General features: G+C 50.5%; 1 protein-coding gene across 2 annotated transcripts in view; it reads left to right on the top strand.

Annotated features, from left to right (window-relative positions):
- DGKI (diacylglycerol kinase iota) overlaps positions 1-22,664 on the top strand; it is a 143,581-nt gene that overhangs the window by 93,941 nt on the left and 26,976 nt on the right. For both annotated transcript variants that reach the window (XM_029073824.1, XM_039913249.1), the window contains 4 exons: positions 8,612-8,681; positions 11,150-11,190; positions 12,482-12,609; positions 13,278-13,400. In XM_029073824.1, coding sequence (XP_028929657.1) covers positions 8,612-8,681; positions 11,150-11,190; positions 12,482-12,609; positions 13,278-13,400 — 362 coding nt within the window. The remainder of the gene's footprint in view (positions 1-8,611; positions 8,682-11,149; positions 11,191-12,481; positions 12,610-13,277; positions 13,401-22,664) is intronic.

Raw genomic sequence — 22,664 nt, 5'->3', positions numbered from 1 at the left:
TGGTCTATCGTAGGCGCTTAATAGTGCTATTATTACTATTAATAATAATAATAACCGGTGAAAAATTCAAAAGCAGCCTGACCTACTGGAAAGAGCCCAAGACTGGGAGTCAGGAGACCTGACTCAGCTATCTGCCTGCTATTTAACCTTGGATAAGTCACTTGACCACTCTGTGCCTCTGTTCCTTATTCCTTAATTTGAATTTCCTTAAAATGGAGATTCAACACCTATTCTCCCTCCCACTTAGACTCGAAGCTCCAAATGGGAAAGAAATGGTCTCTCATCTGATTGTCTTTTGTCTGCCCCAGTTCCTAGAACAGTGCTTGGCACATAGTAAATCCTTAGCGAACGCCACAAGTATTATTATTATTGTTTTGCTTTAGCCCTTTGATGCCCGTAGCCCGAGGCAACAGGCGTTTTTTGAGGACAGAGGCTTTGGTTTCGTGATGGAGCCTCTGGGGGGGGAAGTGGGAGGGATAGTTGGGTTTTTATCCTTTGGTTCAGAAGCTCCTCAGGGGCACGAATCACTTCTTTCCACTAGCTCCCCACATGAGTAAGTATCAGTGGCGTTTACTGAGCGTCTGCTCTGCGCTGAACACTGTGCTGACGCTTGAGAGAGCACCATAGAAGTGAGAGACACGTGATTCCTGCCCTCGAGCGGCTGAAAATCCAGTGGCGGAGACAAGTCATTTACGAATGGTGGAAAGAGGAAGAAGAATGGGGCTACCGCTTTGGTAGCGGGAGTTTGACCAGAGAAATAAACACAAAAGGGTGCGGGAACATAAAATGTTCTCTCTCTCAGTGCCGAGAGTCTGTCCCAAAGGGCTGAGAGAAGTGGCTCATGAGACTTGGCCCAGAGAGGAGGAGATTCAGCGGGCCTACTCTCCCACATTGCCAAGAACTGGACTGTCTGATTCCCCACAGTCCAGACTTACTATTAATAATAATAATAAGAATAATAATGGTATTTGGTAGCACCTACTTTGGGTCAAGCATTGTACTAAGCACTGGGCAGATATAAAATCATCAGGTCAACCACAGTCCCTGTCCCCCAAAGGGCTCCCAGTTTAAGGGGACAACGAGTATTCATTCATTCAGTCGTATTGATTGAGCGCTTACTGTGTGCAGAACACTGCACTAAGCCCTTGGAAAGTATAACTCGGCAACAGAGACAATCCCTACCCAACAACGGGCTATCGACTCTCCAATTTACAAGTGAGGAAACCGAGGCCCAGATTGGTCCAAGGTCACACAGCAGGCACACGGTAGAGTGAAATTAGAACCCATGCCTTCCGACCGCCAGGCCCGGACTCCCTCCGCTAGGCCACATGGTCTGACAAACCGGTCGGGAAGAGAGCGAGGGAGACAAATATGCTTTATGTTAACGACCTAGCGTGGAACAGGATGGCTCCGATTAGAGCAGTGCGGGAGAGAGAGAGAAAAAAGAATGTTTGCAGCTGTTGGAAAACAACTTGCTGACACACATGGGAAACATTCTTGTTTGGTTTTCGCCTTCATTATGCCTCCTGGGTTGGGGGACGTGGGCTGGCTTTGATCCCCTTGAGCTCAGATCCCTTGTACTTCCAGTAATTGCGGTCCAACTGGCAACGGAGCTTGGAGTGGCCTGATCGCGGGACGGAACTCTACCGTGCCTGGATGGAGGGGACGGGCCGAGCTGAAGTCACTCAAGTCAATCTTAATCCCCATTTTACAGTGTGGCAGAGGGTGGGTCAGATGACCAGATTTCCATTCGCCTCCTGGAAGTCTCATTTTGGCCCAGCTTTAGACTGTGGCCTGGCAGCAAGATCACAGGTCTGGGAATCAGAAGGACCTGGGTTTGAATTTTGGTTCTGCCACTTGTCTGCTGCGTGACCGTGGGCAAGTCGCTTCTTTGGGCCTCAGTTACCTCATCTGTAAAATGGGATGAAAACTATGAGCCCCCCCCCATGTGGGACTGGGGTACAATCTGATTAGCTTATACCTACCCCAGCACTTAGTACAGTGCCTGGCACATGGAAAGCACTTAACAAATCACGCTTTTTAAAAAAAAAATCAGGAAAACTGGCCCCATCATAGGCCTGTTCGGCAACCTTGGATACGTCACTTAACCCCTCTCGGCCTCAATTCCTTCATCTGTAAAATGGGGAAGAGATATCCTCTCTCCCTTTCTGGTTAGAGGGTGAATAATAATGTTGGTATTTGTTAAGCGCTTATTATGTGCAGAGCGCTGGGGTAGACACAGGGTCATCAGCTTGTCCCACGTGAGGCTCACAGTTAATCCCCATTTTACAGATGAGGTCACTGAGGCACAGAGAAGTGAAGTGACTTGCCCACAGTCACGCAGAAGACGAGGGGCGGAGCCGGGATTCGAACCCATGACCTCTGACTCCTGAGCCCGGGTTCTTTCCGCTGAGCCACGCTGCTTCTCTGTGAACCTCATGTACAGCTGATTACCTTGTGCTTACTCAGACGCTTAGCATGGTATTTAGCGTATAATAAGCACTTAGCAAATAGCATCAAGATGATGATAGTTATAAAAAGCAAAAAGTTAGGAGGACCAGGGGTTCCTTATGTCTTACCTGATGCACGGTAGAAAGTATAAATTGATCACGGGGCATTTATCCTGGCTGTCTCCATTTATCCAGCAGGACTCATGGTTCAGAGAGAAGGGGAATGGGGCAGGTAATTCAATCTCTTGGCTGCATCCACTTCATTCGTTCAGATGTATTTATTGAGCTCTTACCGTGTGCAGAGCACTGTACTGAGTGCCTGGGAGGCTACGATACAACAATAAACGGACGCGTTCCCTGCCCACAGTGAGCTTGCAGTCTAGGTTACGTCCTCTGCCTTGGCAGAGAGGCCCTGTCGCTTGAGGAAATAGCACAAGACGAGGAGTCGGGTGACCCACATTCTAGTCCCGGTCCTACCACTTTCCTACTGGGGAACCTTGGGCCGATCCCTTAACTTTTCTGGGTTTTGGTTTCCTCTCCTGTAAAAAGGGAATAGAAAACTTATTTTCTCTCCTTTTTAGACTGTGACTCCTCTGGAGGTGGGGACGGTGTCCAATCTGCTTCTTTTGTATCTATCCCAGCACTTGGCACAGTGTTTGACTTGTAGTAAGCACTTTTTTATGGTTTTGGTTAAGCGCTGACTATGTGTCAGGCACTGTACTAAGCACTGGGGTCGATAGTAATCAAGTTGGACACACTTGCCGACCCACGTGGGGCGCGCAATCTTAACCCCCATTTTACAGATGAGGTAACTGAGGCACAGAGAAGTGAAGTGATTTGCCCAAGTTGACACAGCACTCAGGTGGCAGAGCAGGGATTAGAACCCAGGTCCTTCTGACGCCCAGGCCCCTGCTCTATCCACTAGGCTATGCTGCTTCTCTTAATAAATAGCCTTATCTTCGTCATCAAGAACAGAAAAAATAGCGAAGTGAGGTCCTTCATTTCGTGTGGCTGTTTCACTAAGTGGCCGCTCTTTGAGTCTCATGTTGATATTTCGTTTATAATAATGTTGGTATTTGTTAAGCGCTTACTATGTGCAGAGCACTGTTCTAAGCGCTGGGGGAGATACAGGGTAATCAGGTTGTCCCACGTGAGGCTCACAATCTTAATCCTCATTTTACAGATGAGGTAACTGAGGCACAGAGAAGTTAAGTGACTTGCCCGCGGTCACACAGCTGACAAGTGGCCGAGCCGGGATTCGAACCCATGACCTCCGACTCCCAAGCCTGGGCTCTTTCCACTGAGCCACGCTGCTTCTCCCCCTTCCCTCTTGAAAAGAGTCCGAAGACGTGCAGGTTGCTTCCAAGTGGTTGCATTCAATTAATGGAGTTTACTGAGTCGCTTGCAATGTGGCTTAGTGGAAAGAGCACAGGCTTGGGATTCAGAGGTCGTGGGTTCTAATCCCGCCTCTGCCACCTGTCAGCTGTGTGACTTGGGGCAAGTCACTTCACTTCTCTGTGCCTCAGTTACCTCATCTGTAAAATGGGGATGAAGACTGACAACCCCACGTGGGGCAACCTCATTACCATATATTTACCCCAGCATTCAGAACAGTGCTCGGCACATAGTAAGTGCTTAAAAAATACTATCATTATTATTGTTATTATTATTAACTAAACACTACAGCCCTGCCTTCAGGGGTTTCACAGTCAGGTAGGGGAAGTTGATCATCACCAGTGGTATTTATTGAGTGCTTAATGTGTGCAGAGTACTGTACTAAGCACTTGGGAGAGAGTTTAGTACAACAGTTGGTAAACAGGTTACCTGCCCACAAGGAACTCAGAGTCTAGTGCGGGTGACGGATATTAAAATAAATTATAGGTAAGGGGAGCAACAGAGTACAAGGCACATGGGCAAATGAGAAAAGATTGACTACCTAAAGACAAAGCAGTGTAAGAACACAAAGTCAACAATTCATTGAATTTGAATATGCATAAAGCCAGCCAAATGGACTCAAATTTTTTTGGCCTTCTCCCTGAGCCCATTTTCAGGGTCTTTCATATCCACGTGAAACATTCAGAATATCCCCTTGGACCAGTTTGTAAGCAAAAATCTATGGAAAATTCCACTCTATCCAGGGCCAAGTTGTCTCTTTATGGTATTTGTTAAGCGCTTACTCTGTGTCAGGCAATGTACTAAGCTCTGGGGTAGAGGCAAGCTAATCTGGTTGGACACAGTCCATGTCCCATCTGGGGCTCACAGTCTTAAACCCCATTTTACGGATGGGGTAATTGAGGCACAGGGAAGTCAAGTGAATTGCCCACGGTCACGCAGCAGACAAGTGATGGAGCTGGGATTAGAACCCAGGTCCTTCCGACTCCCAGGCCCTGGTTCTACCTCCTAGGCCATGCTGCGTGGTAGACTTCCAAGGAGTCGGATCATCTGGGCGTCGTCTGAGGGTTTGGGCAAGGAGGAATTAAAACCGTTGCATTGATGGAAACCCCGTTCTTGTTTCCAGGCAGAGAAATGGCTTTCCAACACATTGATCGGGCTGGAGAATCTGGGCACAGATGTAGGAAGAGTTGAGTTTTCCAAACTGTCAGGAAGTCGGGTCAGAAACCCAGCCGTGACGACATTCCTCGATTAGACGGGGTATACGCTGACTTGACCCCGAAACTAACAAACTAGGTGCTGCTGTTTTTGCTCGGCGCGTTGTTTAATTATCTAAATAGTTTTTCATAACATGTCTCAGATCACACCCTAATAAAAGGAGAGGGGAACGGCAAAAAAAAAAAAAAATTACAGAGTACACTGAGCCACCGAGGGGGACAATAGAGTATTCGTGAGTTTGGTAACGTTTTCGGTTTTACAGACTTTGCGAAAACATTCATTAAATAGTTCCTAATGACCATATTCTACAATGTGATTATTGAGTTACTATAAGGTAGTAGTGATGGAATTATAGGGTGGGTTGGATGGAGCGGAGGTACTCAAGCCTTCTAATTAAATTTTAAATGCCCAGGGGCAACCTTATAATTACATAATAAAACTGTGTAGAAAGCCAAACCAATATTAAGTCGGGGGGAGGGGGGAAGGAGCTTTTTCTTGATTTTCTTGCCACCTGCATCATCTCTTCTATAACCGTGAAGAAAGAATCGTGTTTATTCACAATAAATATGCAATCCACCTTAAGTACTTGTAATTATATCATACCTTGAAGTGGCCTGGTGCATTTATTTTGGCCAAGTGCTTTCACATCAGTGATCCCCTTTTATCTTCAAAACATCCCCGGGAAGAGGCAATTAATGGTATCGATTCAGCACTTACTGTGTGCGGAGAACTGTACTAAGCGGTTGGGAGAGTACAGTACAACAGAACTTAGCAGACACGTTCCCTGCCCAAGATGAGATTACAATCTAAAGGGAGAGGTGGATAATAATATGAATAAATAGTCATTTATTATATATAATTTAAAGATATGTACACAAGTGATGGGGGGGGCGTTGAGGATGGGGTGAGTATCAAATAACATTGAGGTAACTGAGGTCCAGAGAGGTTAAGTAACTTGCCTAAGGTCACACAGAGGGCCAGCAGCGGGACTGGGACCAGGTCCCGGGTATCTCCACTCTCAGACCTGTGCTCTTTCTACTAGACCCTCCCCCATTGCTGAAATGGGTAATGATGCCGTATTGCCCTGGCTAAAATTATGTGCACATCTGCTGCAGCTAATTGACTATGGATTAAATACGTCCTTCTTTCTATTTGCAGGCCGGATCGAGGTAGAGTCTTCCCTGATTGATGAAGTAATAGCTTTAGCTAGCTGACTTGTAGGAGCGAGTACCTGGGAGAGAAACTGGAGTCCAATAACCATTAGTTTTAAGTATCACGAGGGTCCTTGGGATTTCCATTGATTGATGGCTGAACCGAAGAAACCGGGGATTTCTGGATGGGAAATCCATGAAGGGAAACTCCCCCGGGCCCATTTTGGGTCGTTAGCCATCGATCGAAAACATACTTTGTAAGAGAAGGGTGCATTTGAGAATCCACCTGCATCTGCATTCAGGAGCACTAATGAGGACATTATCGAAGGAGCTCTGAAATGCAATTGGGGTATTTGTACAGTCCCACTGTTTGAGGGAGTGTGGTCAAAATGTTGTCATATGGACCAGAGTGGGATGGATCCTCTTGCCAGATGTCTGCTCGAGAACAGGTCCGATCTTAGAAACCTAACTGCCGGGGAACTGTGTGGGTGTGTGTTTCTGTGAGAGAAAGAGAGAGAAAGAACACACCCGTATGCCTCGTGTGAGGGTTCAGTGTATAGGGTACCTCAGATCAGCTCCACCACAGCGCTGTAGTGGACCCCGAGAAAGGTGACCATCTGTAATAATGATAGTATTTCTCTCACGCTTACTATATGCTAATCGCTGGGGCAGATACCATACAATCAGATCAGACACGGTCCCTGCCCCACAGACTAAGGGGGATGGGGAACAGCTATTTACATCCCCATTTTACAGAGGTGGAAACTGCGGCACAGAGAAGCTAAGCGACTTACCCAAGGTCATGCAACAGACGGGCGACGGAACGGGACTTAAAATCCAGGCCTCGCGGCTCCCGTCCTGTGCTTTTTCCATCAGGTCTTGCTGCTTCACAGCAGCACAGGAAAAGTTCAAACCTGGAAATAGGGAGCGTTCCGAAAAAGTTCGGACACTGACTCGTCTGGAGGAAAAAGTCTATTCCGATTCTGGCCTGACTCCAGGCAGGGTATGGGGGGTGGGGGGGCGGGCGGTTCCTGATTGGACCTCTCACCTCTATCTCAGAACAAGAATTCCCCACAGGGCTGGGATAGGGATTTAAGATTCCCCGTTCTCCCCCTTCCCAGGGGGCAGAATAGACTCAACCTCGGCAGCAACTTCTTCCCTCCCTGGCACAGCCAGGAATTTACGCCCGGGACATCGTGGTCACTGGTGGCAGGCTGGGCGGTTGTCGATGCTGAAGGAATGTGGTATTCCTTCACGGAGGATGTATTGTTGTAGGGCTCTGAAGGAAGAGGGGCACAACTGCCCCAGGAAAATGGTAGGAGTTGTAGAAGTAAGAGTAATATCAGTGGTAACATCAGCGATAATAGTAGAAATAGTAGTAATAATAGGAAGAATAATTGCAACCATACGGAGTGCCGACTCCGGGCCATCGGCCGGCTGCAGTCTTTTCCGCCCCTGTGAGCCGACGAATTTCAGGATTAGAGGAGCCTAGTGAAAAGAGCGTGGGCCCGGGAGCCAGAAAGACCCGGTTTCTAATACCGGCTCTGCCACTGCGTGCCGTGTGACCTTGGGCAAATCACGTCACTTTTCTGTGCCTCGGTTACCTCCTCTGTAAAATGGGGATTAAGACAGTGAGCCCCAGGTGGGACCGAGACTGGGTCCAACCTGATTAGCTTGTATCTACCCCAGCGCTTAGTACGGTGCCTAGCACATAGTAAGCACTTAACGAATACCCTTAAAAAAAGATAAAAAAGGATTCCTGCCAGGCCTGGCCCCCCCGGTGAGACACACTATGTGGTTCTGCGGTCAGAACCCTTTGCCAAGATTGCAAGCTCCTTGAGGACAGGGATAGTGTCTGCTAATATAATTATGTAATAATGTTGGTATTCGATAAGCGCTTACTAGGCGCCGAGCACCGTTCTAAGCGCTGAGGTAGACACAGGGGAATCAGGTTGTCCCACGTGGGGCTCACAGTCTTCATCCCCATTTTACAGATGAGGGAACTGAGGCGCAGAGAAGTGAAGTGACTTGCCCACAGTCACACAGCGGCCGAGCCGGGAGTCGAACCCATGACCTCTGACTCCAAAGCCCGTGCTCTTTCCACTGAGCCACGCTGCTTCTCTCATTGTATTGTCTTCTCCCAAGTACTCAGTACACTGCTGAGAGAGCACTGAGCGTCTGAGGGAGGAAGGGGGGTAGGCCTGGTGGTCAGGGGTTGGGGATTGGGATGTCCTTTGGGTTGAAGCAGCCAAGAGAAAGAATCTCAGCCAGCTCATCGAGAGAGAAGTTTATTTGGGATGCTTGCAGCCTGTTTGCCCCCCAAATCTCCTGTGCTTTTCTGTCTCTCATTCTCGCTCCCTCATCCGCTCTCTCTCTCTCCCCTCCCCTGTTTCTTTCCAGGACCAGGAAACCGTGTTCCCAAGGGCGCTGTCAGCCCAGAGACTTTCCCCACGCTGGTGCTTCCTGGACGGTGAGTGGCCGCGTCCCATGATTGGGTCGGGGGCTGGCCCTGGGGGCAGTGGAGGGCAGCAGCCTCCCCGGGCTTGCTGGCAGGGAGCCGTCGAGCCGGAAGGAGAGGTAGACGGGGGATGAGTCCGGGGGGTGGGGGGGACTGGGGCCGATGATGAGGAACCCACTGGTTAGTCCCCGGGGGAAGGGAACCCCCGGCCTGGTCCAAACCTCGTCTCATTCGTTCAGTCGGTCGTATTAATTGAGTGCTTACTGTGTGCAGAGCACTGTACTAAGCGCTTGGAAAGTATAATTCGGCAATAGAGACAATCCCCGCCCACAACGGGCTTACAGTCTTGGTCGCGGGAGCCGGAGGGGGGAGACAGACATCAAAGTAAATAAACAGGCATCAATATAAATAAATAGAATTATTGATATATAGATACATATGTACGTAAGTGTTGTGGGGCAGGGGAGGAAGAGCAGAGGGAGCGAGATGAGGTGACGCAGAAGGAAGGGGGAGCCGAAGAAAGAAGCGAAGGAAGAGCAGTCTCCTCCTTCAGTCTCCTCCCCCGGCCCTTCTAGACCCGCTGCCGCGGAAGACCCGGCTTCTGGGCCCATCCCACTGGGGAGGGATGTTCCCAGAGGCCCGACGCGGCAGAGGTCCATCCCGCTGGACCGGTGAGGACCTGGCTGCCCTGAGCCTTCCAGAATGGGGCCTCGGTGCCTCGGCTCATCTCCCCCTAAGTGGACCAACCCCAGAGAGGGATGGGTCCGGCAGGGCCTCAGGGAAGCCCGCCCTCCCCATTTCAGCAAACCCAGGACCACTGCAGTGTGCAGGAAGAGCTGCCGGCTGGCCAGAGTGAAAGGCCGCTCGACCAGCCGGTATCCTCCCCTGCCCCGGCATTGGTCAAACCCAGGGCCCTGAGCCCCACACGCAAAAATGGAAGGCCGATCTTCAATCCCAAATGAGATCAAGAAAGGCGGTGGGCGTCCTGGCACGGGCGAGGAATTTTTGGAAAGGAATTTTCTGGCGGAAAACTCCATTTGCCTGCCGCTCGCCAGGGGCCAGCCTAGCATTAGCGAGCAGTGGAAGGGAGGGAGCTTCGTGCCAAGTTTAATTCGTGGTTTGGAGCCATCGATCGGGCCACCGGGCCCCGCCAGGGAAATCCGAGTCAGCCCCCGGCCCGCCCCTGCCGACGGCCTGGATGGCAGGCTCTTCCATCTTCCTCTGCCCGGTCTCTGTTCCTTTGACGGCTGCCGCGGCGAGGCCTTGGGAGTCCAGGTGGGCTAGTGGCGGGTGGGAAGAGGAGATGGGCTCCAGGCGGCCCAGAGAGGGAGGCTGAGGGAGAGGGAGAGAAGGAACGTGGAGGACAGGAATGGCTGCTGTAGCTGCCACTGCTGACGTTGGCTTCCCCCGGGCAGCCTCGCCCTCGACACGCAGATGAAGGGGCTAGGTGGCCCCGGGGAGGGACCTCCCAGTCCCCTCGTCCAGCCCGGAGACATCCAAGGGAGCGGTCTAACCGGAGAGGCAGTGTAGCCTACTGGAAAGAACACAGTCCTGGAAGTCAGAGGACCTGGGTTCTAATCCTGCTCTGCCAGACCTCGGGTAAATCACTTCAGTTCTCCGAGCCCCAGTAACATGGAGATTAAATCCTACTACCTCCTACATACACTGCGAGCCCCATGTGGGACAGGGACTTTGTCCAGCCTGATAAAATTGCATCTACCCCAGTGCTTAGAACAGTGCTTGATACACAGTAAATGTCTAACAAATACCACTACCAAAAAACCCCAACAAAAACCAAAGCCAGTCTGGCCCCCACAACCTCTGCCTGAGGCCTTTATGTCTTGAGGGCTAGTTTGTTGGTGAAAGGGCCCCTAGCAAATCCCCCGAACCTTAGTGGACTAACTCATGGGGGGATGTCAGAGCTCTAAGCAAAATATTCATCCTGGACCAATTTTTTGTTTTTAAACGGTATTCGTTAATCACCTACGCTGTGTGCTAGGCACCGTACTAACTGAGGTAGATATAAGATAATCAAGTCGGACACAATCCCTGGCCCGCCATGTATTAATCCCCATTTTACAGATGAGGGAACTGAGGCACAGAGAAATTAAGTGACATCCCCAAAGTCAAACGGCAAACAAATGGCGGATTGAAATTAGAACCCGGTTCTTCTGCCAGATGTTTAACATGCCCCCATCCATTCCCTGCCAGAAATGCAAAGGGCCCAAAGAGACTTTCCCTTCTTTCTTCCTCCATCCCTCTGTCCCAGCTCCAACCCTAACATGAATGTACCTTTTGTCAGCTCATGAGTTTCAGTTTGGGAGTGCTATTGTTGAAATGGACTTTTCTTGTTTCATCTTCGATTGGGTTCACACTCAGACACTCAGTCTAGCCGAATTAGACTGCGATCGCCTTGCGCGTACGCTGCTTCTTGAAGCCTCCCTCCGAAATGACTCCGCCGTTCTCTTCCCTATTCACAGCCACTTCTGCCGATCGCTTTTATCGAATTGACAGATCTCAGGTGAGTGGCCAGCCGCAGTGGCGGGATCTTGGATGAGTGATCGCGGCTGCTTCCGGTTCTTGGGAGCTCTTCTCACGCCTGTGGGAACCGACGGGAATTTTGATTCGGTGAATGCCCGGACGAGGGGAACAGCCTCGAAGACATGTTCTAAGCAAGTCTAGCATGCTAAAATGCTTTCAACAGCCTACAGTGTTTGAATCAGTGTTAGAGTTCTTTCAAAATTCATCCCCAGTCTTCCCGGCACTGGCTGGGAAGCCCACTTTCTTCGAGAAGGAGCACGGCTAGTGGATAGAGCAAGGGCCTGAGAGTTGAAGGACTTGAGTTCTAATCCCAGCTCCGCCGCTTGTCTGTTGTGGGACCTTGACCAAGTCACTTTACTTCTCTGTGCCTCATTTACCTCATCTGTAAAATGGGGATGAAAACCGTGAGCCCCCTGCGGGACAGGGACTGTGTCCAACCTGATCAGCTTATATCTACCTGAGTGCTTAGTACGGTGCATGGCACGTAGTAAGCGCATAACAAATACCATAAAAATTCAGTCCTGCCTTTATTCACAAGGGCTCCTCCCCTTCTTGCAGCTCTAACTCCTTTAACCTCTTCCCAAAATTTTATGTTAAGAAATTGTGCCTGGGCCTCCACCCAATTTTTTATCGTTATTCTTAGTATTTATTAAGCACTTGCTTTCTGCTAAGCCCTGGAGTAAATACAAGGTAATCGGATTGGACACAGTCCCAGATTCACACAGGGATCATGATAAGAAGAAGAGCAAGTATCCCCCATTTTACAGAGGAAATGGAGGCACAGAGGAGTTCAATGATTTGGCCAAGGTCCCACGGCGGGCCAGTGGAAGGACTGGGATTAGAACCTGGGTCTTCCCACATACAGGCCCAGGCTCTTTCCATAAAGGCCGCACACCCCCTTGGACGTCCATCTCAAAGACAGTGCTACTGATATCGAAGGCCGCGTTCCCTCTCTCAGTCCTTACCTCCGTTCTCCTATCGGACTTGCGGCCTTTCCACATCCTTCACCCAGGAAGAGCCCATCCAGGATTTCCCATTCCCAGTTCTCTGGGAGATTCCCTTGAAAGACCAGGGAAGAAAGGATTCACTGGATTAGATGGAGAGAGCACGTCCGTGCTCAGTCACTGCCCAACTCCCTCCTTCTGGGCAGACTAATTCTCAACACTGGTTGAGTCTTTGGAGCATCCAGGGATGCCCGGTTGGGGTGCGTCCAGTAATCCCTGCCAGACCCGGGTCTCTCTCCCTCATCCCCTCCTCGCTCTCCTCCACAGGAACATTTGCACTTTGTGATGGAGATTTCGCAGGATGAGATTTTTATCCTGGATCCAGATATGGTGGTGGCGCAGCAGGGGGGGACATCTCCGGGGATGCCCGATCTGGTGGTGGAGCAGGCTTCTGGGTAAGTGCTTCCTCTCCTCGTGGCCAGGGCTGGGTCCCTTGTCCAGGCTGACTGGCCTCACTTCCGGCCTCCTTCCTCCCGACCCCCACCCACCCTGAACAAAATAGGGTAGAAGCTGGGGTACCCACCTAGGCCCAGGGCGAGTCAGGACCAGATCCACTGTGAGGGCGGGCTGGTTTGAGCAGGAGGCCTCTTGCTCCTTTTCAGCTTCAGATGTGGGCCAGGAGAAGACGCCCTATGCAGGCTGTGAGGGAGAAGGGGAGACCTGGGGATCCAGAGAGATGAGGTTTTGCAGGGCGCTGAGGAGCAGAGCTGGTGGGGGAGGGAGACTCGGTTTCCCCTCCCCTTCCGACAGTCCCTCCAACCCTCAGGAGAGAGCCCCCTGACCGGACTTTTGGGGCCCATCTGGGAATCTCTTGGAAATTCCTCTGGATGAGACACTGCCAGGGCAGGCCAATAAGGGGCAGGCCCTAGGTTCTGCCCCTCCACCCCCAATCCCAGTCCTTCACTCTCCTCCCCAGTGTCTGGACTCTCCATATCCCCTGCTCCCCTTTCCTTCTGGGACAGACTCCCTCTTCTCCCCAAACCCAGAGGTGCCAGGAATCGGTGAGGTAAAAGTAGGGAGGCGTGGTCCCGGAAAGGCCTCCCATTCCCTTTGCTCTCCCCAGAATGCCGGACCGGTGGAATCCCGCTGTGCGGAAGCGCGTGCTGAGCGACAGTGGGTTGGCGAAGATGACCCCGCACTGTGAGGTGGCAGAGAAGAAGGAAGCCGCCCATGCCCACACGCTGCAGTAAGTCCCTGGCATGGTCATATTGCCCAGGATGCCCAGCAACCAGCCACGGGGCACTTAAGAGGCCCCCACTCTAACCGCCTGGGGCAAGTCTCCTAGTTGCTACCCCTCCACCCCCACTTCCTGTCTCCTTCCTCCCATTTTCGCCCTCGCCTCTTCTCCAACCCCTCTTGAAAGGGGCTCCCAGGATCAAGCACGACGTAGAGACCGGAATCATTCAAACAACGGTATTTATTGAGCGCTTACTCTGCAGAGCATTGTGCTCCTCTAGTTCCTTAACTGTAAGCTCCTTTTAGGCAGGGATTCCTTCTCCCTACCCTTATTGTATTCTGTTGTAGCTAGCACTGTGCTAGCCTAGTCCCTCTAGACCGTAAGATCCTCGTGGATGCAGATTCTTTCTAACCACTCTATTGTATTGTACTTTTCCAACCCAGGTTATGTTCAGTAAATACGATTGATTCCAGAGCAGTTGGGAGAGTACAATTCAGTAGCATTGGTAGGCATGATTCCTACCCTCAAGGAGTGTACGATCCAGTGGAGGAGTTTACAGGGTAGCCAGTGTGCTGCTTGCCAGCCTTGGGTAATTTTTGTCAGCCTGGAGCATGTTCTTAATCAGTCGGTGGTATTCGCTGAGCACTTAGGGTTTGCAGTAAGTGTTTGGGAGAGTATAACACAATAGAATTAGTGGACATCGCCACTGTCCACAAGGAGCTTACAGTCGAGAGTGTACTTAACCTTACATAGTAGGAACCCTAACCCTAAAACCGGCCCCAGATCATAGATAGCTGGACTGCCATCAGATAGCAGGGGCACTCCTGCCTCAAAGCTTTGCTGTTTCAACGCGTGGCTTTTCTCCCTCTCCCCCGGCCCTTTCTCTTTACCTACACCCTCCCTGCAGCTTGGGACAGGGTGGTAATGTAGAAACAGTCCTGTGTTTTTCATCCCCGAACACCGGTCGGCTTACCCACACACGTCGCTCCTCTCGTGCTGACCCGCTCGCTGTACCTCGATCTTGTCTTTCTTGCTCCTGACCTTTCGCCCGCATCCTGCCTCTGGCCTGGAACGCCCTTCCTCCTCAGATCCAACAGACAGTAACTCTCCCCCACCTTCAAAGGCTTTCCGAAGGCACATCTCCTCCAAGAGGTCTTCCCTGACTGAGCCCTCCTTTCCTCTCCTCGGACTCCCGCTGGGTTGCCCTGACTTGCTCCCTTTATTCATCTTACCTCCCAGTCCCGCAGCACTTATGTTCACACCTGAAATGTATTTATTTATATTAATGTCTGTTTCGCCCTCTAGACCGTAAGCTCATTGTGGGGAGGGAATACTTCTGTTTATTGTTATATCGTACTCACTTGGGAGTACGTACATTGTTCTGCACACAGTAAGCACTCAGTAAATATGATCGACTGACTGACCTCCGGCCGGTTGACTCCTTCCGAGTTTGGGCAGACAGGCACCGTGACTCACTGGAATCAGCCCCGAATCAAGCCAGCCCTCCCAAAACGGGTCAGGAGCGAGGTGATCCCCCTGCGTCTGGCTTGCAGGAGAGCCTTGGGGGCTGGGAGGTGGGTCCCTCAAGGCTCCTGCCAATCACTGACACCCGCCAGATGGGCCCTGGCTGGGCATCCCATGCTGGAATGTTTCTGAACCCCCCGGAAAAGCCTTGAGGCCTAGGGTTAGCTGATATGACAAGAGACTATGGGAAATAGACTCCAGAAGCAGTTTCTGAATGAATGAGAGGAGAGTGATGAGGAGGAATCTGAATCTGAATCTGAAAATAATTATGACATTGGCTCAGATCCTGCTCCTTCACCCCCGGAGCAGAGAGAAATGACATTTTAATTGTCCCTTTGTACGGAGTGTTCGGGGAAGAAAATTAATTACCGTTTTGCTTTCAATAAAGCCAACTCGTTGGTCATTTGCAGGTGGCATTTTGGTGACTTGAAAGGGGTCCGAGCCTTGGGCCCACCGGTGAAGGGGGATCTGATGGTTTCAAGAGAAATTCTGCAGTTAATTGTTGTCATCAATCACCCATTCCCTCTCTCCCACCTTTCCCTTCCCCCAGCCTTACAAACGAGCAACATGCTGATAATAATTCTGATTTCTAGTAGTAAAAGGCCAAGCAGAGGTAGCCCCCAAATTATAGCATTTCCTTTGAAATCTGTCAGGACCCTAATTCCAACCACGCGGGAAGGGGCCGGCTAGGACGATAATAAAGATAACATTGATGATGATGATTATTAACATCATCAGCATCATGGTATTGAAGTGCTTGCTTTGTTTCAAGTACTGTAGAAACACTGACGTAGATACAAGGCAATCAGGTTGGACACAGTTTCAGTCCCACTTGGAGTTCACAGTTTAAGGGTGAAAGAGAACATATATTGAATTCTCATTTAAATTGAGGAAAGTGAAGCGCGGAGAATTGAAGTGACATGTCCAAAGTCATACGGGAAACGAGCGGCAGAGCTGGGATTAGAACCCAGGTCCTTCATAATGATAATAATGTTGGTATTTGTTAAGCACTTACTATGTGCAGAGCACTGTTCTGAGCACTGGAGTAGATAGAGGGTAATCAGGTTGTCCCACATGTGGCTCACAGTCTTAATCTCCATTTTACAGATGAGGTAACTGAGGCACAGAGAAGTTAAGTGACTTGCCCACAGTCACACAGCTGACAAGTGGGAGAGCCGGGATTCGAAACCACGGCATCTGGCTCTTTCCACCGAGCCACGCTGCTTCAGCTCTGTTCTGTTAGCAGATGTCCTCTAAGGAGAGGATATTAAAGAAAAGAAGTGGCCTCCTGGAGACAGAGCACAGGTCTGGGAGTCAGAGGACCTGAGTTCTAATCCCAGCCCCACCACTCGTCTGCTATGTGACCTTGGCAAATCACTTCACCTCTCTGTGCCTCAGTTACCTTATCTGTAAAATGGGGATTAAGACTGTGAGCCCTATGTGGGACAAGGAATGTGTTCAACCCAATTATCTCGTATCTACCCCAGTGCTTAGTATAGTGCCTGACACATCGTAAGTGCTTAAAAAAAACCACAGTTGTGACTATCATTATAATAAAAATAAGAGAAGCAGCCCGGCCTAATGGAAAGAGCATGGACCTGGGAGCCATCCAGGGTTTTAATCCCGATTCTGCCACGTGCCTGACGTGTGACCTTGGGTCAGTCACCCAGCTTCTCTGTGCCTCTGGTTCCACATCTATAAAGTGGGGATTCAATACTTGTTCTCCCTCCCGCTTAGACCGGGAGCTCATGTGGGACACAGCCTGAATGTAACCAGTTTATCTTATATCTACTCCAGTTGTTGGCCCACAATAAGTGCTTAAAAAATGCCATGATTAGTAATTAGTATTATCATTGTTATTAATGCCGGTGGGCTGAGTCAGTGACATTGGAGGAAGCCAAGAGGTTGTCCAGTCAAAACTGATGCTTTGGTCCCCACTCAGGGCACTTGATCTGCTCATTTTGATCTGTCAGGGAAATGATTTTGAGTGAGACCTGAAGGCCTGAAAACCTGTGGGAATGGAAGGATCATCCTTAGCTTTCTTTTCACCGCCTTCGATCTCCCAGGAGAAAATGTCATCAGAGAAGAACGAGGCAGCTCGGATCCCCCCCCACGGGCCACCATTTTACCCAGGGGAGCGTAAGCGCCCGGTGACTTTAGGGGTCGAGGCCCCGGGGCCGAATTTGTCCAAGCTTCGATGGAAGCGAGGAGCGCTGAGGCCCCGAAGAACATGATTTGTAAATGAGCCAAATCAGATCCGCACGTCACCTAGAGGGAACGACTATCGCAGCGCAGAATGATATTCACGCGGTCTCGCTTTGGGCTTGGGTTGCGTTTCTAGCAGTTGAGTCGAGCTGTCAGAGACGATGTATTTTGGAGGGAAAAAACGAGACAGAGGCGCCGTCTCAATTTGCATTTGCAAGATACTACTTGCATAAGCAAATCAGCGTCCACGGCTGTTTCCGGAGCTAGGTCTCCCACCCAGCCCCTCCGTTGTGCGGGGCAGAGTTGCCCCAGGACTAAGCAGCTAACCCTCCCTTCCCCCCCCACAACCCTCCCAGCCCAACAAGGAAAATCTTCTCTCCTTTGGAGTGGTCCGGGAAAATAGTGGAGTTCTTGCCCTATAGCACCACCCTCCGTGCCCTCCCCCCCACATCAATTCACCACTATGTTCCTAAGAAAGTGATTTTATTTTTAAAGATTCAGACCCAAAGCGATGGGCTTTACGCCACTGGCTCCCCCTTCTCTCCAAGAGCCAGGCTTGGAATCGAAGCCACCTAAGGATTTTGCGGCATCCCTCTCCACCCGGAGGATATTTGCCTCCCGCTGACGAGCCTCTTCGACGGACGGTGAGAGTGGCCCGCGGGCCAGGAGATTGTAAAAGACTGCCTCGGAGAGACGTTGCCGCAATCCCCAGCCCAAGTGTTCCAGACAGATGTGACCCTTCCCCGTCTCCCTGTCTTCCCCAAGTCCCAGAGCCCCAACTTGGTCCTTTTGACCTCTCCCTCCTGCCCTCTTGGCTCTTCTCACCCAGCCTCTCCTCCTCTCCCAGACCCCGCCTCCCTCTGGACCCCCTTAAGTCTTCCACTCTCGATGCCCTCTTCCTTCCCGGCTCCCACTCCCTTCCCCTTCTGCGTTCTCTTGGTCAACAAATGATTGACTGGTTCCAGGAGACGATGGAAGAGAGCTAAATGGGCTCCTGTCCCAGGCTCCAGGTCCCCTGCCCCCAGGGTGGGCTGATCGGCTTCTGTGCGCTGGTGAAATGCCCTTTGAGTAGCATCAGATAAAGGCGAGAAAATGAGTTTTCTCAGTGGAATGTCGGTTTGGGTCCGGGTGTTTCTCTGAGACGGAATCAGCGTGGACGGACGAGAGATAGCGCTGCCCGCATCTGCTTCACGGAGATATTTGCCACCAGAGCTGCTAATCTTCTCATCGCCCCCTAATCACTAAGAGGAGCAGAATTGCAGCTGAGCCTGCCAGAATCCTTTCTCCTCTTTTCTTCTGGCCCGCTCCCAAATGGCGGTGGCTCTCTCGGTTTGGGCCTGGTGAGGGAGAGCTGGTTTGTATTGAAAAGGCCCTTCTTCCCAAGCATCCCCCCGGCCCTTCCCCTCGGTGGGCCTCACCCACCGATGAGCATTTTCCTGAGATCCCGGAGGAAGGTAGATATTTCTTCGGGCCGTCTCATCACAGGGGCTTAATCCGGTTCTCCCTACCCAGTGAATGCTTAATAAATTAGGGAAGCGGCGTGGCTCAGTGGAAAGAGCCTGGGCTTCGGAGTCAGAGGTCATGAGTTCGACTCCCGGGTCTGCCACTTGTCAGCTCTGCGACTGTGGGCGAGTCCCTTCACTTCTCTGTGCCTCAGTACCCTCATCTGTAAAATGGGGATTGAGACTGTGAGCCTCACGTGGGACAACCTGATCACCCTGTATCTCCCCCAGCGCTTAGAAAAGTGCTCGTCACATAGTAAGCGCTTAACAAATACCAGCGTTGTTATTAAATGTGACTGATTAATCCAGCAACCCCAGTGCTCGGGGGCCACTTTAGCCAAACCAAACTTTGCTCTTGGATTGACAACCTTTATTCACCCTTCCGTCAGCCCCACAGCACTTATGTGCATATCTGTAATTTATTTCATCCATTTATTTATTTATTTATTTATATTTATTTATATTGACATCTGTCTCCCCATCGAGACTGTAAACTCACTGTGGGCAGGGAGCATGTCTACCAACTCTGTTAAATTGAACTGTTCCCCTCCTAGCCGCTTGTCAGCCGTGTGACCGTAGGCGAGTCGCTTCACTTCTCTGTGCCTCACTTACCTCATCTGTAAAATGGGGATGAAGACTGTGAGCTCTATGTGGGACAACCTGATGACCCTTTATCTACCCCAGCGCTCAGAACGGTGCTCCGCACAGAGTAAGCGCTTAACAAATACCAACATTATTACCCTTCCTTCTAGCCCCGGGAAGCAGCGCTGACCTAGTGGAAGGATCATAAGACTAGGAGTTGGAGGACTTGGATTCTAATCCAGGCTCCGCCACTGGCCTGCTGTGTCACCACGGACAATAATAGTTATACTAATAATGATGGCATTTGTTAAGCGCTTACTGTGTGCCACGTCCTGTTCTAAGCGTTGGGGTAGATACAAGGCAATCAGCTTTTCCCTCATGGGGCAGTCTTAATCCCCATTTTACCGATGAGGTAACTGAGGCACAGAGAAAAGTCACACAGCCGATAGGTGGAGGAGCCAGGATTAGAACCCACAACCTCTGACTCCCAAGCCCGTGCTCTCTCCACTAAGCCACGCTGCTTCTCACAAGTCATTAGCTTCTCTGACCCCGTTGGGAGTCAGAAGGTCATGGGTTCCAATCCCGCTCTGCCACATGTCTGCTGTGTGACCTTGGGGAAGTCACTTAAGTTCTCTGTGCCTCAGTACCTCATCACAGTAAAATGGGGATTCAGACTGTGAGCCCAGTGTGGGACAGGTACTGTGTCCAACCTGATTAACATGTATCTACCCCAGTGTTTAGAACAGTGCTTGGAACATATTCATTCAGTAGTATTTATTGAGCGCTGACTGTGTGCAGAGCACTGTACTAAGCGCTTAGCACATAGTAAGAGCTTAACAAATGCCATAGTGATTATTTGCCTCAGCTAAATGGGGATTGCATATCTGTCCTCCCTCCTACTTAGAATGTAAACACCCCATGTGGGACAGGCACTGTGTCCCACTTAATAGTAATCATGTTGGTATTTGTTAAGCGCTCACGATGTGCAAAGCACTGTTCTAAGCGCTGGGGGGATACAAGGTGATCAGCTTGTCCCTCATGGGGCTCCCAGTCTTCATCCCCATTTGACAGATGAGGTCGCTGAGGCCCGGAGAAGTGAAGTGCCTGGCCCAGAGTCACACAGCTGACAAGTGGCAGAGGCGGGATTCGAACTCTGACTCCCAAGCCCGGGCTCTTTCCACCGAGCCACGCTGCCGCTCCATTAATTGACTTGGATCTACCCCAGCGCTTAGAACAGCGCTCAACCCATAATAAGGACTTAACACACACCATAAAAAAGAATCTTTCTGGCTTTCGACTTCTCCCCTCTCCTTTCTCTCGCCTTTTCTGTTAAAGTTCCAGGGAAAGGCTCTAGGTGGCGGCCACATTTCAAGACCTTCCTCCTCGATGCCCCCCTAAAACCTATCATCCCTAAACCCATCATCCCTAAACCTTCCCTGTAATGTGCAGGGATTTGGGATAAAGGAAATCCAAACGGGGAAGCTTTTTCCTTCTCCATCGTGCAGTCCAAGGGGAACCACACCGGGGGACCGGAATTTCCTTTTTCAAATCCCAAGATGTTTCGGTAGAGCGGGTCCCCGTACGGGGACCTGTAAAGTTGAACTGGCATCAGATACTTATAGGTAGGTGTGTGAGTTCGCATCAGTCATTTCCTGCTCTCCATTTAGGAGAGAGCAAATTAACAGCTCCCGCCGAGAGTTACGGTTTCGCGATTGGTTTCATTAAAACTATCCCCTCACATCTTTCTCTCCCTCTCCACCCCCCTCCTGTCTCTCACATCCCTTCCTTTCCCTCCCTGATATTGAATGTTACTTTTGAGACGCTTTGGCAGCCCCTGAATGGATTTCTGACCATCTGAATGTAGGCTACGTTGGCGGTTCTTCTGTTTGAATGGGACTCTGTGTGATCGCTGTAACTTTAATCTGGGTTTCCCCCCCCCCCCCCCCCCCCCCCGCTGTACAGTGTTTTGTTTATTGTCTTTAAAGAAATATTTGGAAGTTAGAAAAGAGCCCGGACAAAGGCAAGACTGTATGGTGGATGAGAACGGTCAGCTCTGAGGGATTTCTCAGCCTCTCCCAGCTGGAGGTGCCCTAGAGAAGAGAAGGGAGCTGGAACGGTAGCCTTGGAGCACGCTCTCTGGCTACTCGGATCCTGAAGTTCTCGCCCTGGAATCTCAAAATGGTGCCTGGGATTTCGCGGACGTCCCAGGATCCTGGGTGCAGAGGGTGGGAATGCTGGCTTTGGAAGGGCTTCCCCTCAGCAAGAGTTAATTTATAGCCCTGCTTCTGCGCCCTTTAAACCTCCGCCATCTTCGAACTGGATTAAAAATTCTTCCCACGTCCCCTGGTTCTGAGTTTAGTGGAGCACTGCGGTTGTAAAACAACACCGATTAACTTGGCTGTATTATCGGAGTGGGATGCGTTTGGGCCAGGATGCTTATAGGTTTAGGGGAGGGGGGGGTTAGATTCTGTGTGTCCTCCCTGATTCTTCAGAGAAGCAGTGAAGTTCAAAGAGGCATCTGAGAGAAACAAGTAGAAATGGTATCGATTGAGCATCTGCTGAGTGTACTAAGCACTGGGGACTAATCCCTGATTAAGCCCTAATTTCCCCCAACTGAGAGAGCCCAGAGAAGTGAACTGACTGGCCAAAGGTCACACGGCAGGCCAGAGGTGGAGCCCGGTTTAGGACCCGAGTCCTCCGATTCCTACTCCTGTGAATTTTCCCCTGCACCGCACCGCTTCCCAGGGCTTGAGGGAAGGAGAGGGCTGGTGGCAGAAGGGGCCAGAGAGAGGCAGAGGGAGAGACGGGAACTTTGCGAAGCACAGTATACATGCTAGACAGTCCGAACATCACGTGCTTCCCAATGCTTACCCTTAATAATGATGAAAACAGTATTTGTTAAGCAACGGATGTGGGATATTTTTTATCCTTTTATTGCTTTACAGTGCAGTTTAAAACTTGTGTTGGCTTAAAAACCAGAGGAGAACCTACAGAGCAGCAGTGTTGCCTAGTGGAAAGGGCACAGGCCCCTGTTCTAATCCTGGTTTCCTGACTTGTCTGCTGTGTGACCTTGGGCAAGCCACTAAACTTCTCTGTTCTTCAGTTACCTCACAGGTAAAATGGGGATTAAGACTGAGAGCCCTCTGTTTGGCTAGAGACTGTGCCCAACCTGATTATTTTCTATCTTCTTCAGTTCTTAGAACCGTGATTGGCCCGTAGTAGATGCTTAACAAATATTATGAAGAGAACCTACTCTAATTACTTCTCCTCTGAGAGGTCTTCCCCGATTAAGCCCTCACTTCCTCTACCTGCCCTCCCTTCTTCATTATTCTCCCTTCTTACTGTGTCGTCAATGCCCTTGAATCTTTAGCCCTTAAGTACTTTTCATTTACACCCTATCCCCAGTGTATTTATGTACATAACTAGAAGAAGCAGTTGAGAAGCAGCGTGGCTCAGTGGA

This window comes from Ornithorhynchus anatinus, chromosome 10 (assembly GCF_004115215.2).
Source record: "Ornithorhynchus anatinus isolate Pmale09 chromosome 10, mOrnAna1.pri.v4, whole genome shotgun sequence".
NCBI lineage: Eukaryota > Metazoa > Chordata > Mammalia > Monotremata > Ornithorhynchidae > Ornithorhynchus > Ornithorhynchus anatinus.
Note: the sequence above shows the minus strand (reverse complement) of the source record. Positions and strands in the feature narration are given on the sequence as shown.